The sequence below is a fragment of the Poecilia formosa genome, unplaced genomic scaffold, assembly GCF_000485575.1.
Source record: "Poecilia formosa unplaced genomic scaffold, Poecilia_formosa-5.1.2 Scaffold670, whole genome shotgun sequence".
Lineage (NCBI taxonomy): Eukaryota > Metazoa > Chordata > Actinopteri > Cyprinodontiformes > Poeciliidae > Poecilia > Poecilia formosa.
The window spans coordinates 202754-219777 of NW_006800609.1; the positions used below are offsets into that span (position 1 = coordinate 202754).

General features: G+C 37.4%; 2 protein-coding genes and 1 long non-coding RNA gene across 5 annotated transcripts in view; 1 reads left to right on the forward strand and 2 right to left on the reverse strand.

The window, feature by feature from the left end:
* The window catches only part of LOC103130767 (transmembrane protein 41A-B-like), a 10865-nt gene extending 4510 nt beyond the window's left edge, over nt 1-6355 (reverse strand). The window contains exons 1-3 of the mRNA XM_007542263.2: nt 6195-6355; nt 708-858; nt 469-630 (exon numbers count right to left, since the gene is read on the reverse strand). Coding sequence (XP_007542325.1) covers nt 469-630; nt 708-858; nt 6195-6334 — 453 coding nt within the window. The 5' untranslated portion in view covers nt 6335-6355. The remainder of the gene's footprint in view (nt 1-468; nt 631-707; nt 859-6194) is intronic.
* Nucleotides 6289-17024, reverse strand: part of LOC103130768 (integral membrane protein GPR155-like) — a 12068-nt gene continuing 1332 nt past the window's right edge. The window contains exons 2-12 of one of the 3 annotated variants that reach the window (XM_016666163.1): nt 15294-15377; nt 15076-15199; nt 14886-14970; nt 14598-14685; nt 13339-13564; nt 13129-13191; nt 12259-12413; nt 12014-12109; nt 11436-11500; nt 11217-11354; nt 6289-6546 (exon numbers count right to left, since the gene is read on the reverse strand). In XM_016666163.1, coding sequence (XP_016521649.1) covers nt 6387-6546; nt 11217-11354; nt 11436-11500; nt 12014-12109; nt 12259-12413; nt 13129-13191; nt 13339-13564; nt 14598-14685; nt 14886-14970; nt 15076-15199; nt 15294-15377 — 1284 coding nt within the window. In that variant the 3' untranslated portion in view covers nt 6289-6386. Of the gene's footprint in view, nt 6547-8862; nt 9906-11216; nt 11355-11435; nt 11501-12013; nt 12110-12258; nt 12414-13128; nt 13192-13338; nt 13565-14597; nt 14686-14885; nt 14971-15075; nt 15200-15293; nt 15378-17024 lie in introns of those variants that run through there. The other 2 variants (XM_007542264.2, XM_016666164.1) reach the window with 2 other exon arrangements.
* On the forward strand, nt 15384-16595 carry LOC107834576 (uncharacterized). Its single transcript, XR_001660372.1, has 2 exons — nt 15384-16030; nt 16250-16595. It is a non-coding gene; the product is annotated as an uncharacterized LOC107834576 (long non-coding RNA).

Genomic DNA, 17024 nt, shown 5'->3' on the forward strand with positions numbered 1-17024 from the left:
AAGCCAATTATTTTTCTTGCTAACTAAATTTTTAGTTTTGAACTACATGTTTAGTTTGTAATTTAAATATTTAGCTTGCTAACTAAATGTTTAGTTTTGGACTAAATATTTAGTTTGGAAACAAACTACCTGGCTTGCTAAATAAATATTTATTTAACAAAATATGTGGTTTGAAGTTAAATATTCAATTGACTTAAGAAATATTTATCTTTCTAATGAAATATTTAGTTTGAAACTATGACATTTATAAATTAATACGTAAATCATGTTTTAAAAGTCATTTATGACTTTTTAAAAAATGATTCAGGTTTTCCTGCTTCATTTCCAGTTGGGTCAACATTTCTGACATTCGGAAAACATCCAGAATATCACCAGAAAACAAGTTAAATCCTTCAAAAAAAAAAAAGTGCACATTCTCGTTTACCACACAAATAAAGGATAAATGACCAATCTGGTGAAGATACCTACCTTCATCTGCAGCAAAGCCACTTTCTCTGGGAAGAAGTGAATCACATACTGCTTCCCAAACGCTGAGGACAGCAGGAAGCAGAACGTGGAGCCGAAAGTGGCGAGCAGGCAGGTCAGTATCAGACCCACCCAGGGTCCGAAAATCGCTCCCCCCAACATGTTCTGAAACAGGACAGATTACATGGAGGGAAGTGTTTGTTTCTCTGCTTTTGTTCAGTTTCTGTCAGTGTGTGGCTCACCAGGAAAGAGGAGCCAGGTATGGCAAAGGACTGCTTATAGAGGTAGGCGCTACAGAACAGCAGCAGAACGTAGCTGTAGTTCTCTGTTTTGTAAAACTTGAGCATATTGGCCAGTTCCCGTAGTGACTCCAGGTCTGATGGGAACTTCAGCCTGGACAGAAAACCAGAGGAACACACCATAGTACACTTATGTGAGTTTTTTAATTCGCTACTAAAATCAAGTTGTGATATGACTGATGGAACACAATAACAATTAACCTAAAGCACAGCAAAGAAATTTGACAACAGATTGACTGAAAAAGAGAACAAAATGGCCCATTCAATGGTCCAATCTTAACCCGATTCAAATGGAAAATCATATTGACTGTGCAGTACTTTCAAGAACCTTTGCATTTATTCCCCAAAATTTTGGGTTGGTTTGAAAATGTTCCTGCATGTTTTAGCATAAACGTGTTATGCTAAACGTTTATGGTAACTGTTCAGCATAATATGTTCTAGTCGTGACTGAAAATCTAAATGTAATGTCACCAATTTAGAGCAGGGAGACACTTCTACAAAGCAAAAGTATTGGTTTATCTTAATATACCTGATGGTCAATCTGGAAACTTCACCCATCTCTAAATTAGTCACTTTGCTAGGGGGCATTTGTAACCTGGTTGTATTTTTCTTTTGTTATAATTACACAAAATGTCTTTTTTGTTTGGTTATTCGTATTGTTACTTACCTGACTAAAACACCTCTAAAAACTCTGTCATTGTTTTAACCGTGTTACTTTAGGATTGGAAGCCCCTCCTTTTTGTTTTTTATTCTGTGGTTTTGTCTTTAAATTGTTTGCACCCTTTACACACATGGGCATATAGACATGAACACTTCGATGCTTCATTGAGCAGGTTGGTACGTTTGCTGCGATACGTCACAGTGTCCGCCATATTTAATGTGACATATCTGCCAGTAAGCTAATACAAGTGAATGGACTGAACTTCACAAAGTGCCGTTCTAAAATATCTGTCACTGACACATTCTCTCACACACACTAATATATGTACTAGTCAAAGAAAGCACTAAAGAGTGCAGCAACAGTGTTTCTAACTTTTGATGTGATTATTTAATTGCTATGGGAAATTTACACCCTCCCCTTTTGTCATGTTGTCCTGTGGGAGAGGTGTGTGGTGTTTATTTTTCATCTAAATACATCCAGTTTATTTATAGATCTACTAAGTTAGTTTTTGTTATCACTATTGTAATATATTAATCCATTCTGTAATGTAAATATTTAAGTGAAGCTACAATCACAAATTAGCAGGAATTAACTTTAGTTCTGTGATGTACTTTTGTGTTCCTTGGAGGGGGAAGCCATAACACGGCTGTTTTTGTTTGTTGTTATTGTTACCGGCACCAGATCTAGGGGGAATCTGAGCCAGTATCAAGTGGCGCACAGGCAGAAGAATCCTGTGCAACCAATATCTGTGGATCTCAGAGGAAGCGAGTTGTTATGTTACTCCAGCAAGAGCTTGTTTATTCTAACAACATTTTCAATTAAAGAAAAAATAAATAAACAAAATACAATTACAGTATAATTCACATTCAGTCAACATCCGGAGTCTTTACAAGGAAATAAAATAAAACATGCATAAATAAAACAACATAATTACAAAAAATAAAGAAAATCTGATCCAAAGTTAACAACCAAACTGAACACAACATTCCATCTACAACACACTGTAAATACCAATGTTTGCGAGTTATAACCGCTATAGCGGTTATAAAGGAGATTAAGCTCATCACAAAAAATACACCTTTATGAGAAAAAAAACAAACTATGCCAAGCATTTCCCAAACACCAATATCCCAAATACAAATATAACAGTCACTAATTAAGTAATTTAAATAAGTTCAAAATCTCAATGGCTTCAACAAAAATCAAGCTAGGACTGCTATGGTACTGCTAAGCTTATGTTAAGCTTTGACACATGTCAAAGCTTAGTATAAAACTGTCTAAAATTACACAATATATTTAAAGAAGCTGTTTTTATGGGTTTATAAGAGTTGCCTTTTATCCTACCTGTGGATCAGAGGAAGCGAGTTATAATGTTACTCCAGCAAGAGCTCGTTTATGCTGAGCTGCGCATGCCCAGAGCCAGAAAACCCGTTCTCCCTGTTTTTTGGGAAAAGAAAGAATAAAAAACGAAGACAGTAGCCAGGACTAATTCTAATTAAAAAATAGGGGGTGTATTATTTTTTTTTACTGTTTCTCAACCCACTACATTCTCATCAAGTATGTTGTGTAAAAAAGATTTTGATTACTTAAAACATGTGAGACATGGTCTTCCCCCTTTGGTCATGTTGTCCTGCAGGAGAGGAGTTGGAGCAGGCAGCCATAACACAATTGTTTTCCGTTTGTTGTTCTCGTCAGAAATAAATCGAGAAACCATCAGTTTCAAAGAAATCTCGTGTCACGGCCCTGATCATTCAATAAAACCAGCACAACGCAGAAAGGATCCAGTTACTCATTTAACTTCAAAAAACAAATAATGTTTTCAGTCTTGGAGATTTTCTGACATAATAGTTACTGCTTAGGATAACATTCAGTTACCTGCTAAGTAATATTAATATTGGCTATCAATATCGGCCCAAATGTTGAAATCTGTGCATCCCTAATCTTAAGTAGAAAATGGCTTTCGTCTCAGTTTAAATAGTTGAAATACAAACAGGGCAAAAACTTGAAACCAGACAGAAAAACAGAACTATAGAAGAATCAGTGACCATGCTCTGTATCTCTGAGTCAAAGAGTAACTGGATACATTCAATTCAAAGATAGAAATAGCATCACAGCTTGTAGACTTGAGAAGAGACTAGAAGACATTTCTGAAAACTCGCACTGCAAAAAGAAAATCTCCCGTCTGTCCGCCTCCCCACCCTGATTTGAAACTCAAGCTGCCAACTTTCCTCTGCCACCTGCTTTGAGGTCCAGCATTGCTTATTCTTACTAGTCAGAGGACAAACATCCAGCCCTCTTACTGGTCCACTGGGTGGTTGACGTGGAAACAGCCCGACACGTGAAACTGAATGGATGTATGTACAGTATTTGAGGAGGGATACTTACAGCTGACTCTATGAAACATGTTCTGCCTCAGCAGAACACGCCACACACACACGCGCACACACACACGCACACACACACATACAGAGAGGAACGGACAGATGTGGGATCAACCCACCAATCGCATCAGGGTTAACATCACTCACCCCAACATGAACAGTTAACCTTTCAGTTTCCTTTGACTAAGAAAAAAAACCTACTAAAGGGAATTTAGTTTACAAGATGCCTGGATCAGTTAGTCATGATCGTAATATCGATTTACTAGGCACAAGCACCCACACACACACGCGCGCATGAAAAACGCACACACACATAAATGCTTTCTGCATTTGGCCTCAGAGAGTCTGGCTCAGTGTTATTCTATCATCCCTCTGCAGTGTCACATTTAACTATAAATTTAAACTCCCCAAGTGTTGGGGTTTTATTTAATGCACAATATCTTAAAGTTTAACATAACAAAATAGCTTAGGGGATTATTTTGGTATTCTAAGATGTGTGAAACATCATTTCTGGTTTTTAAGTTGCTGAAATCTCCTGGTGGTGACCCATTCACTTGGATTACGGGTCACCTTGTCTCAGCTTCGGGGAATCCCCTTTGGCTTTTGAAATAGATATGACTGGCTCATCAGAAGATTTGCTGCTTCCTATTACTTACCTTTTTATTCCACTTCAGAAGGTCTAATAGTAGAAAATGTAGTCATTAATTGCATTTCCATTGACCATGCAGTTGCGCAATTTGACATTTTGAAAATAAATTTAATCATAACGGAAATGGCATTTTCGAAAATTCTTAGTGCTAGAATGAGGTGGGGTTTTTTGTCGTATTAAAATTGGTTTATTCCTCAAAAGTCCAATGGAAACACTTTTTTCACATCACATGGTCAACAATCAGATGTTACCACTGGCAAAAACCAGGAAGAAGAAGATGACAGGAAGTAGTTGGAGGATTGTGGCATACAATGTTTTTTGATGAACAATCTTATTCATTTTAATTGTGTTTCTTATTTAACAGAAACAAATCCAGCTCCCACCTTACCGGCCACTGTTAGTCGGCTGGCAGAAAGAAGGTTAACACTTAAAAGAATCAAAACATTTCTTGACAGTTATGGTGTGGAAACTGATCTAATCTCTGTTAAGATAACAGAGAATAAAGTTGCGTAACAAGTTTAGAGCATTTTTTCTAAGCAGCCAACTCTTAGTTGGACCAGCTCAATTAACCAGCTAATTGAGCTGGTTAATCAGCCAGTTGAACTAAATAACCAACTAATATTAGCATCTTATTCTTGTTTGATAACTGGAACAGTAGATAAAGGTTAAATCTAAAAATCTAAATGAACGAGGTGTTTTGAATAATAAACCCTTGAAAAAAAACTACCAACATTAAAAGCAGTTTATCATTTATATTCTTAGCTTGCAAACCACAAAATAAGAAAATAACACAAAATGACATCACACACATCAACTACCAGTATTATCTTTCAGTTTATTTGTAATTAATTTTTTTTAGTAGCAACAATAAAAGCGTCCCTTTTAATTATTATTATTGTTATTATTTACTTTGATTTCAAATCAAAGTTGATTTGGAAATTGACCCCCAGCGGAGTTCTGACCGCAACAAAATAATACATAAATTTCGGACATTGTGAACCATATCTACAACAATGCCTAAAATACATAATAGCACTTTGGCTTATTAAACTGAGGTCTACAGGCTGATGACCTTCATTTAAGTTAGAAGATAAGATAAAAATATCACAATTATGAAAAGTATGACTTCTATAATAATAAAAGGTAAAAAAATGTGAAGGTAATTTTATTTATATATCACATTTTCTGCAACAAGGCAATACATAGTGCTTTACAGGAATTAAAAGGAAATGCAAACAAAATAACAAACCAAAAGAAAGAGCAAAAGAAGAAAAAGCGAATCCAAAGTAAACAAACTAGGTTCTCCTATTCAGCGTTGCTAGATAAGTATAAGTAAGTATCCTTTGGTCTAAATACCCTAAATTGGTAAAAGTAACGAGTACTCCACAGTTTCTAAGTACAGTAATAACAAAAACTAAGTGTTCCTGTTCTGGAAGAATTCTTTCTGGATTCTAATTTCGTTCTAATTCCTTTTCTGGATTGCAATAAGAGGAGTCCCTCTACATAATAATCTAAAAATTAATCTAATATTGGTCTAAATAGCGAGTACTCTACAGTTTCTAAAGAAATAAGCTAAAGATTGACTAGCTTATTTCTAATTTGTTTAGAATTAAGAAGATAAAATATAGTCGATTGAACCTTCTGGTAGACTTATGCAGAAAAATAAAATAAATAAGTATCTGTGTGGCTCTAGTACCCTCAGGTTGAACTGTATTTCATTTAAGACAGTGTGTTCCTACCTGTACTCTCGGTCGGCCTCTCCCTCCTGCTCAGACCCCGGCTGGAGCTGCGTCGGTCCCGGGGGAAGGTGCGTCGACAGCAGGTAGAGATAGACACTTGCAGTCGCCACGATGCCAGTTAGTCCCGCTAAGGAGCGCATGTTGTCCCGTCCAGAGAAACTTTACTGCTGACCGGCAACTTTCAACAACAACTCAGTTTAAGCACAGAGGAAGTACGCCGGTGGACGACAGGTTGACGTGTTCTGGTTCCGTTGGACGGCACCGGCTAAAAGAAGGTGTCACTTTCCGAAAGGCAAGCCGCATATGACGGTTGACATTCTGCCAGTGTTCGGTGCACGGATCGTATAGCAGCCTGGTGAGAGACAGCTTTCTTCAGTACACATGGACATGTTTTTTTTTTCTCTACTTAGCTAGCATATACTATTATCCAAAATATATAGAAATATTTCTTCATTTCTGTGAAATATTAACATATTTTTGAATGCAATGTTAACATGCAATTTAACACAACGACCACTAGAAGGCAGGGTAAATAAACTGTACTTGAATTTCCGTTTTAAAGTGAAACATAGTGATATTTCTACGTCAGTCGTATTTTCATTCGGCCAGTAGCTCTAAGTATGTTTACTGTGGAATTAACATATAATTGATAAATATTAACTTAAGAATTTATAAATGAAATAAAACATATTGCTCACTAACATTTAAACACATGCAGTGCTTTGAAAAAGTATTTGTCCTCTAGGACTCCGTGGCTTAGTTTGCTTTTTGTATTTATTCGGGTTATATTTGTCTAGAATAAAACATGTCTGATGATCTGAAACATTCATCAATATTTGTGCAGTACAGTGGAAATATATCATGGTGAGGGATCATACTTTTATTCTTATGCCACATTTCATGCAGACAGATCGGTAAGAATACGCAGGAACAGTATAGAACTGCTGCGTAATGAAACCATTGAAATAAAAAGAGGTGATAAAAGCACAATACATAATAAGATTGAATAATTAAAACAATAAAAGATACAGGACATGTATTTATAAAGTGTGTCACAAAGGTGATACACGTTATAAATACTGTTCAAATACTATATATTTTAACAATTTTACATTTTATGGTTTAGTGTAAATGCAACGAGGTATTTTTCTCCATTTGTTAGATTCAGTTGTACTTAATTTATTAATTTAAAGATTTATTTAATAAAAATAATAATAATTTCAAGAATACCAAAAATAAATCAAAGGAGAACAAAGACCATTCAGTGTGTCTATTCTCGCGTGATTTCAGTGTCACATGACTAGCCATACATTAGTGACCCTCTCCCAATGTTCATTGCCCTGTGGCAAGCCTTTTTAACATAAATTCAGTTTCGTCTTACGGCTTGCCATAATTGCGCACCGTGTGCCCTCTTTGAAGTGTGGAGTCACTATGCACGAGGGTTTACAAGCGTGCGAAAATGTGAGAATTGGGACAATATATGGCAAGCCGTTTTAACATAAATTAGGTTTTACAGGTGTAACACCGCCCTTACATTCCAGATATCTCTAATTGTTTTGTGACTAGATGTTTTAGCGATTTAAGATATCTCTAATTATATTTCGATAGACAAAGTAACTATTTGAGATATCTCTAATTACATTCTGAGTAGTCGAAATGATGTCAGACTTACCATTGACTTGTGTGGAGACTTTAATTCAAGATATCTACAATGAATTACTATCTGAAATACACATTTCAGATATCTACAATTAAATTACATCTTAAATGTATTTTTGGATAGGAGATATGCAGTTTTGACTAGTGAAAACTAAATTATAGATATCTTAAAATCAAATAATGACTAGGCAAAACTAAATTAAAGATGTCTTGAATTGTAATTTTGACTAGTCAAAATTCCTTTTACGATATCTCTAAATGAATTCGAGATATCTTGAATTACACAGCTTTTCTATTTAAGGTATCTTAAATTGGCATGCCGACTAGTCAGAATGACATTACTGATATCTTGAATTAGTATTCTGTCTAGTCAAAACGTCCCTGACTTACGTAGCAATTTGACAGTTTAATAAAACAATGAAAAATAGAGAAAACGAAAAAAGATGTTTGAAAATTCGCCGCTTTCATGTTGAAAATGGTTTGACAATAGCAATTTTAGCTTTTCAAAGCTGTTTTTAAGTGCATTCGGTTCGTCGGAAATGAATAAACAGGAAATTCTTTGCAGATATCAGAAGCAGTCTTATAGTTTATGAAGTTTTGCTATCTCTGCATTTCCAACATTGTCGAGCCCTTTCTAATTTGTGGCATTTACTGACAATTTTGTGCAGGAAACATAAAATTCTGCAGGCGACTGTTTGGACACCACAAAGAGGTTTCCACGTCATTCTTAATTCAGATATCTAAAATTGTAATTTTGAATAGTCATAATTGTGTTGAAGATATCTTAAATCGTAATTACGGATATGTGTCCCGTCAAATGACAGATTCAGTGACGACATTTGAGATATCTTGAAAGGAATTTTGTCTAGTCAAAATGTAATCTTTAATTATTATTCTTACTAGTCAGAATGTAAATACAGATACCTTAAATTACCATTCTGGATAGTCAAAATGTAGTTTTGTCTAGTCAAAATGCATTTTTAGATATCTGGAATGTAATTACGGATAGTCAGACGAAACCGAATTTATGTTAAAACAGCTTGCCATAGTCAGTACGCATACATACAATCCACCTTTTAGCTCAAAACATCACATGCAGCAATGACTTGTGGGTAATACACTTCACCAAAGTCCGTAAATATGAAAGTACACTTCGCTGCAGCAAACAGAAAGGGGAGGGGACTATGGCAACAGAAACTGTTGTCACTAAAAATTCCTACAGTTGACACTTTGTACCTCAGTAACAGCTTCCACATTGAAGAGTGTTAGTACCCTGACCTGGAGCTCAGACAGGGAATGATTGGAAAATCCTGGATGTTGATTTTATGACCTCCTGTCAGAGGTCAAGACTAGTTTTGTTGTTTTTCTTATGAAAATGGAGAAGCACTACTTAATACTTTTACAGTGCAAAAGGATTTTCTCCCCATAAAACAGATTTTGGTGGGTAATGTAATTCTGCACAGAGTCTTTGGGTCTTGCAACAATCCAGCTAGTATCTTGTGGTAATTTCACCATAAGGCACTTCCTGTTTGGCACCCCAAAGTTTCTGTTCGTCCTCTCAGATGTTCTAGGGCCGTCCCTCCACCTGCAGGAAGTAGTAGGTTAGAGTGGGCTCGTCCCTGAAGCTCTGCTGGCCTGTCAGGTGGCTCACCACTCCCCTTCGCTGAAGACGAACGGCGTAATGTTTCGCCTCAGTCCGTCTGGTGCACAAACCTTGCTTCATTAACCAGTCCACCAAGTCACTCCCTCGAAAGATGGACTAGGGCAGGCTTGAGTAGAGGTCATCGTGTCCCTGAAGGGTAGAAATGTATCTGAGATGTTCATCCGGCACCTCCATGTTGGAAGGAAGTGAAGTTTGGTTGCATGATTCGTCTGGACTGTAATTCCAGTGCAGATTCTGTGACTTGCCATGTCTCTGAGGATTTGTGTTTAAATACTGGGGATGATGGGAAAAGCAACGTCCAATTCCATTCTCCTGCTTCACTTCTCCAAACCTGTGACAATTAGAGGAATGATTCACCTGTCGAAGCATTCACACTCTCCCCTGAGCCACTAGGTGGTGATGAAGAGGAGGGGAGCGCAGGAAGCAACCAAGCAAAGGAAATATGGCAGAGACAGGGAGAGAAAAAGCAAGGAAAGGATTAATTCATCTGAGATGAAAGGTGAAAGAAGAATAGGAACTTGTTTGGAGAAAAGCAAAGAGCATCAGCCAAGAGGCATAAAATTGTAGTGCCTGGGTCTTTTCAATAGGGTGGAAAGTTTTCATGTTTAGGCAATATTTATGTTGCTCTGAGGGAAACAAGACAGTAATAGCTACTTGAAGATTCATGCAGCATCACCAGTAAAAAGTCAGAATCAGAAAACTGGAACCACCATAAGATGTTATTTGAAGATCAGTACATTTTGCACACATTTTCCAAACCTACGATGAAATCTGTTGTAATATATACAGCAAATTCCAAACAACGAAAAATATTTATCCATGCTCCTTGACCTTTTAGACTTTGCTTCACTTCACAACCTCAGACTGAGCAATTGTGAACTAGACAGTAAATGAAAATAGCCTATTTTTATTATTTAAAAATAATCAAAAACAGAAATATGTCATACATTTGTGTTCAACCCCCTTTACACTGTTACTGATGAAGAAAATCCATTTAAAACTGTCCAAGTGTTATTAAGTCTTAGAGAAACTGCAGCGGTTCTGAACTCAGGAGGGTGCTAGAGAACATTAGAATGAAGAAGACCAAACAGAACAGCACATAGAGCACAGGTAAAGTCATGAAGAAGTTAAAAACAAGACTATAGTATATCAAACAATATCCCATAACAAGGGGACAATTCCAACAGTTACAAAGACGTGTCTGTCTCCTTAAGCTGACATACTAAATGAGGAAGGCATCAATCAAGAAGCCCTTGGCAACTAATGCCGGGCAAGGCTAATGCTAGCTAACATTAGCTAATGTTATCCAAGGCTAACATTAGCACATCCAAGGATAATGGTAGGACATCCAAGGCTGATGCAAGCATACCCAAGGCATATCCCAACATTCAGTTACTATTGAAAGATTTAGATAGAAGTCTGCCTACAAATACAACTGGCAATCATTGGGAAAACTTGAAAATTGATATCTAGAGATGCTCTCCATCCAGTTAGACTGAGTTATTTTGCATAGTAGAATGGACAAAGATATCCCTGGAATACCTTTAGCTGTAATTACAGCAAAAAGTGTTATTCAAAGTATTGAATGGCTGAATACAAAGGCAAGGCACACTTTTTAGCTTTTTATTTATCATGATACTCAAACAGTTATAGATACTCTTACAACGCACTACAGAATGTGCCAACTGTGTCCCTCATACCTGTGAGTGTGTACTATGTCTTGTACACACTGGTCTTTGTGGTAGCGGACAAACTGGGTACAAGTGAGTCGGACGTCCTCAGGCACAGCAGACGGACTCGAATCCTCTCCGTCTCGATTATGCCACAGGCTGAGAAACCTGGACAACATCATTATTTCAGAACTTTCTCAAAAGACGTTACAAAAGCAGTGTGAAATCACAGCTGAAATCTCAGCCCACCTCTTCTTGAACGGCACAATGATGAGGTGTCTGTCCAGACCAAATATTCCAAATGAAAGGAAGCCCTGGGAAACAGCAAGCAAAAACAAGCACAAGCTGTAGTCTTCCCTACAACAGCACACACATGCATTTCCATTGACTATATAATTGTTCAAATTTGAAATGCGAAAATAAATTTGGCAATTTTGAAAAAAAATAGTTAATTTTTTTTATAAAAGTTTTTGCACGAGGTTGTTTTTTGGCTGCATAGAAATTAGTGTATTTCACCAAACTTCAATGGAAACATTTATCACATCGCACGAGTCACATGATCAGCGACCAGATGATCAATATGAGCAACGACCTGGATGTTACTGGTGGCAAAAACGATAAAGACGACAACAGGAAGTGGTGGGATGATGGTGCGGCGTGCTTTCAATGACTTGTCACTCTAAGCTTATTCACGTGTGATTTTAATTGGATTTCTTTCATTTGGGAAATTGTGTGGGTTTTTTTATATTAGCATAGCATCAACAAAGTTTTGCTGATATCTGTAACAGAAATGGAGCCAGAGATACAAAGCATAGTCACTGAGGTACCTGCCCATAGTTGGCCACAGCACAGAAAAACTGCAGCTCCAGGTAAAGCCGACCTGGATCTTTGTTGAACAGCCACCAGAGACAGCTGGACAGATTCTACATGACGAGACAGCAATACGTCTTCCACTGCTTACACTTCATTTATGATCTCCATCCAAGGCAGTGAAGTTAAAATTTGAAGGTGGTTATTAATTTCTCTTTGTGAAACAATCAGTTGCAATTTGTCCTCTTTGCTTCCTGCTTACCGCCAGCAGACTGACGCTGAGCAGCAAACAGAGCAACATGTGTCTCACAGTCTGCTTATCATCGCTGCTCCTAAGGCCTGGAGGTGGCAAATCCAGCGGCTGTTCCAAGTCCGATGATCTCGGCTGCTGTCCATCGCACAGCGCCCCGCTGTGGCCTGGAGCAGGAAAACAGAAATTAGAATTGAGGTTCCTTCAACCTTCCTTGAAGCTGCAGCATATAACTATTACTAAGAAATTATGTTTTTAACATATTTGTTAAAGCTGTCATCATGTTGTTAATGTGATTAAAAAAGTTACAAATTTTAATATGTTAAAAAATATATTAATCAAGCTCCTTCACCTCCTCCCAGTGCTACAACTGCTACCTTAAGAAATGCACTGCTCCCGGTCAAAAACAGATAGTCAGAAAAAGGAAGGTCAAAGCGCTGTCATTAAACCTCGGGTACACGAGGTAAGGGTCTGAGCAGCATGTACACAAAAGTGATCAACAGCGCTAAGACCCTACTCCTGGCTGTGACTGTGACTGGTTGTTTCTGACCAAGTGGTGTATTTCTGTAGCAAGCGTTGGAAACACTGGGAGAAAAGGGAGGGAGTAAATTTTTTCACAAAGTTTTTGACTCATACCATACTGTCATGACACAGTAAGAGTTTTAACATACATGTAAAAAACATATTATTCATAAAAGTTACATACTGCAGTTTTAATACTACTACTAATAATAATAATAGTGTTGAAATGTTGAATGTGTAAAATTACAGACAGCTGTTTCTTTGAATGTCTATCAGAATTACTAAAATGTCATGCCTAAATATTGACTACGTTACCTTCTAGTTTGTGCATTTATGAAGTCATTACTGTAAGTTTGTTACCTGTGCTCTGTGTGCTGGCCATCATGTCAGGCCTGGTCTGGAGAGGAGAAATGTTGTGGAAATCTCCTCAACGAGACAAGACAAAGGACAAAAAGAGAACAAACTATTAACAACAGAGCAACAGTCACACACTTGTCCATCTGGGGATAAAAACAAGGTCTGAAAGACTCAAATGTCTTAAAATTAAAGAGAGAAACAGAGCAGCACTACATGAATTGATGTCGCAGGTGGGAGAATTTGTGGAGTTGGCCTCCTGCTGCTGCTGTTGTTGATCTTCCAGGTCAGCAGGAGCCCTCAGTTCATCGTTGATGCCGGTGACAGCAGCTCGGCTCAGGGCTTCGTACCCGACCTGCTCCCGGCCCCCCTGGCTCAGACCCATCAGAGAAATGGCACCGAGGGCCAGGCTCACAGCCAGAACCACAGCAGAGCTGATTATCTGAGGCAGAAGGAAATGAAGGGGTTTGTTATTGTTAGGATGACCGAAATAAATAAAAATAACACAATTCTGTTGTTTTCCTATCCAGGTAACAAACCAACGAAATAAAAACATTTTAAACACAGAGTGGTGATGTGCCAATAGAAAAACAAAAAATTGGTGTTTGGCCAGTTCGAAACTCAAAAATACAAAGTTTTTCTGATTTCTAAATGCACCATATGGAAGTACAACATTCATCAGTGTTGATGTTGTTACTAGACAAAAAGCAGTCAAAGTTAGCTATTTTCAGCATTATAGAAGCTAAAAGACATCAGAAGTAGAAGTGGGAAGAACTATCCAAAATATCGATTACATCAATACCCAGTTGGTATCGGATCAATACTAGCATGGTAGGATCGATACTTTAGATTCAAATTCACTCATAAAAATATATTTTATTTTTGGTACTGTAGTTTTCTAACTATCTCATATATTTAAATTTGATTGTTCTCAAATAATGTTTTGCACTTTGTTTATGCAGGAAAACATGTAAACATATGTTTTTTTTTCTATTGATTATGGGCGTAATGTTAATATGTTATCAAAGAATTTTACTTTACTTACATATAAAATTTCTCCAAATTTTGTCTGAGGTTATGACAAAAAAGTAAAGGAAAAACCACAACACCTAAAAAGTCTGAAGTTTGATGCTACAAAAGTGAATAAAAAGTATCAGTGATACTGGTGCTGTATATCGGATTTAAACCAAAATATGCAATACTGCACGCCTCTAGTAAGAAGCTCTTTATACAAAACCTTTTCTGCATCATGTAGAGACATGTCTGCAGTTTGTTCAGCTTGCCAGAGAACAGGAAGGCTGAAGAGAAAAGTTGCTGCTTTTTATCCTGGTGAGCTCACAGCAAATCACCTCATCATGTTATATTTCTTAAAGATAAATCAAAAATGGCAGTCAAAGCTGTACAATAACTGGAAATTCAAAATCATTCACACAGTTCTGATCAGAGGATCTCCAATAAAAACGTAAGATTCCAACCTGAGCTCTGCCATAGAAGAAGGCAGAGTCGAGGGTTTCTGTCCTTTCTCCTGATATGAGAAGGACTCCAACCGTCAAAAAGGGAATCCTACAAAAACACACCAAGGACAGAATACTTAAACTAAATTATTCATCTCTTTCCAGTGGAGCGCCAGAGAATTATCTTCAATTCATACAAAGGCACACAGAGTCATCTTCTTCAATCAAGACAGAAATATAAAACCAAATAATAAATAAAAGATCATCTTTTCTCTGTGGATGCCACGGCTCCTGTCCCTGAATTCTCACCCCCAGCCCACAGCCATGAAGAGCCCAGGTCTGAGTCTCAGCAGATCATCTCTGTTAGTCAGAGCCAGACACAGAGGGATTAAACCTGGACACACAAAGAAGCCCAAATGTCTCTGAAGCAAAGAATAAAATGTTTATTTGGCTGCTTTACAGGAACTGATGTTGTTTTAAGCATCTGGCAAATACAAACCTGTCCAGATGTAAGTGCTGTACAGAGATCCGTACAATAGAGTGAAGCTGAGAACTTTACTGAGGTAATTATCTTCTTGTTTCACCAGGAAGTTCCACAGGATCATGCTAATGCACACTAAGAACTGTCACACAAAGCAGAGGGTTAAGGTAGCAGACTGGAGCAAATATGAGCAAATATGCATTATATTAATGAAAACTGTATCAAATTTAACTGACCTGAGCCAGGAAAAGATTCAATACGAATAGATGAGGGAGCTGATTAAATTTCCTGCTAAGCAACATCACAGCGATGGTCCAGACCTGATAGGAACACAAACTGAGTTTCTCTTTTAAAATATCGATGCTGATCCCTGGTAGAGACTCAACTCTTCACTTCTAATACCAAAACCCAAATCTGAGGCTTTGCATCAGTTGATTCCGATCCAATACAGAAAAACAGCTGAATGGACTTAAAACATTTGTTAAAGTTATGTTAGAAATGTTTGTAAATGTACAGAATTACAAAATTATCTGCTAACTCTGCACCAGTACAACACATTTAAACCCACCAATAGTGTCACAAGCCAGTGTAACCAGGATAATTTTTCTATATTAGATTCAGTTTATTTTATTTTCCATTTTGTTAGATCTAATTTTATTTATTTTTATTTAAAGGTTAATTAAAATCCTCCTTTCCTTAATTTATTCAACACCAACCAGGCGAGAACAACATTGTTCTCGCGCGGTTTTGACGTCATGTGACGGCTGCACGTCAGCGTCCTAAATTGACAGCTACGGCTTATATGGCTGCTAATCGCACCTTAGGTAGGAAACGCTGTCGGACCCTGACGTACAGGTAGGCTTCTGGTCTGTTCCCAAAGCGGTTTTCAGATATCATGTGCCTCTGTTAACTTGCAGACGTGTGATCAATCAACCGAACGTTGTAAAGATCACGGTTGGTCAAGAGGGAACTGGTGAGTGTTTGCTCGGGAGCTAGCATGCTAGCACTAGCCTCCCCAGCCTGATGTAGTAATACACCGATCTAAAGCGCATTCAAATTGAAATGCTTACCGAAACTACTGTTGTGTAAAAACACTGTTTTGCATAAGTTGCATTTAATTATTATGTAAACTCCTGCAATTATAAGAAAATACATGTACATGTAAATTGATTATTTAGGCCTGTTTACACAGGCCAGGTGTATTGCAGATCCCCCGCTCAAGGAGTGGCTGAAGGGTCTAGGATACAGCAAGGATTGTCTGGCTTCATGCTGACCAGACTGGCGAGCTAACCGTTTAGTGGATCCGGAAATGCAACGCCTATTGTCTGAGGAAACTCTTCCGAACTGGTTGGAGATTCAGCCCAACAAGTCTTCACTGAAGGAACTGGATTATTTTTTTTTTTGTTTTTTTTTCCCCTTTCATCATCAACAAATACTGGTTGACTTCCTTGGTTTAAGGAACCCATTTGGACTTTAAAATTGTGGACTAACTTGTATATATTGTAAATATTAATACAACTCACCAATTTTGCACCATCTAGCTGTCTCTGTGTTTTTAAAATTTGCCACCTCCTCCAGCAGACGTACCTAGTTTTAAGAAATCACTTGGATTGACTTTAATTTGGATTATTTCTAATCCTAGAATGTAACTTGGGTTACACCAGTCAAACATGGAAAAAACAACTTTCATTAGTTCAGTCAGTGCAGTTCAGAACAGAACGGTCAATGTAAAATAAATAGTAGAAAAACTGAAACTGTCAAAACAATATGTTGACTACTTTGGTCAAACATGTAAAAAATAAACAGCAAAAAATAAACACCAACAAAACTTTCAAATAAAGAGCAAGAGAAAATAGGAAAATTGATTATAATCTAAAATAAATAAAGAATGACTGTTGCCATAGTTCCCTCCCCTTTCTGTTTGCTGCAGCGAAGTGTACTTTCATATTTACGGACTTTGGTGAAGT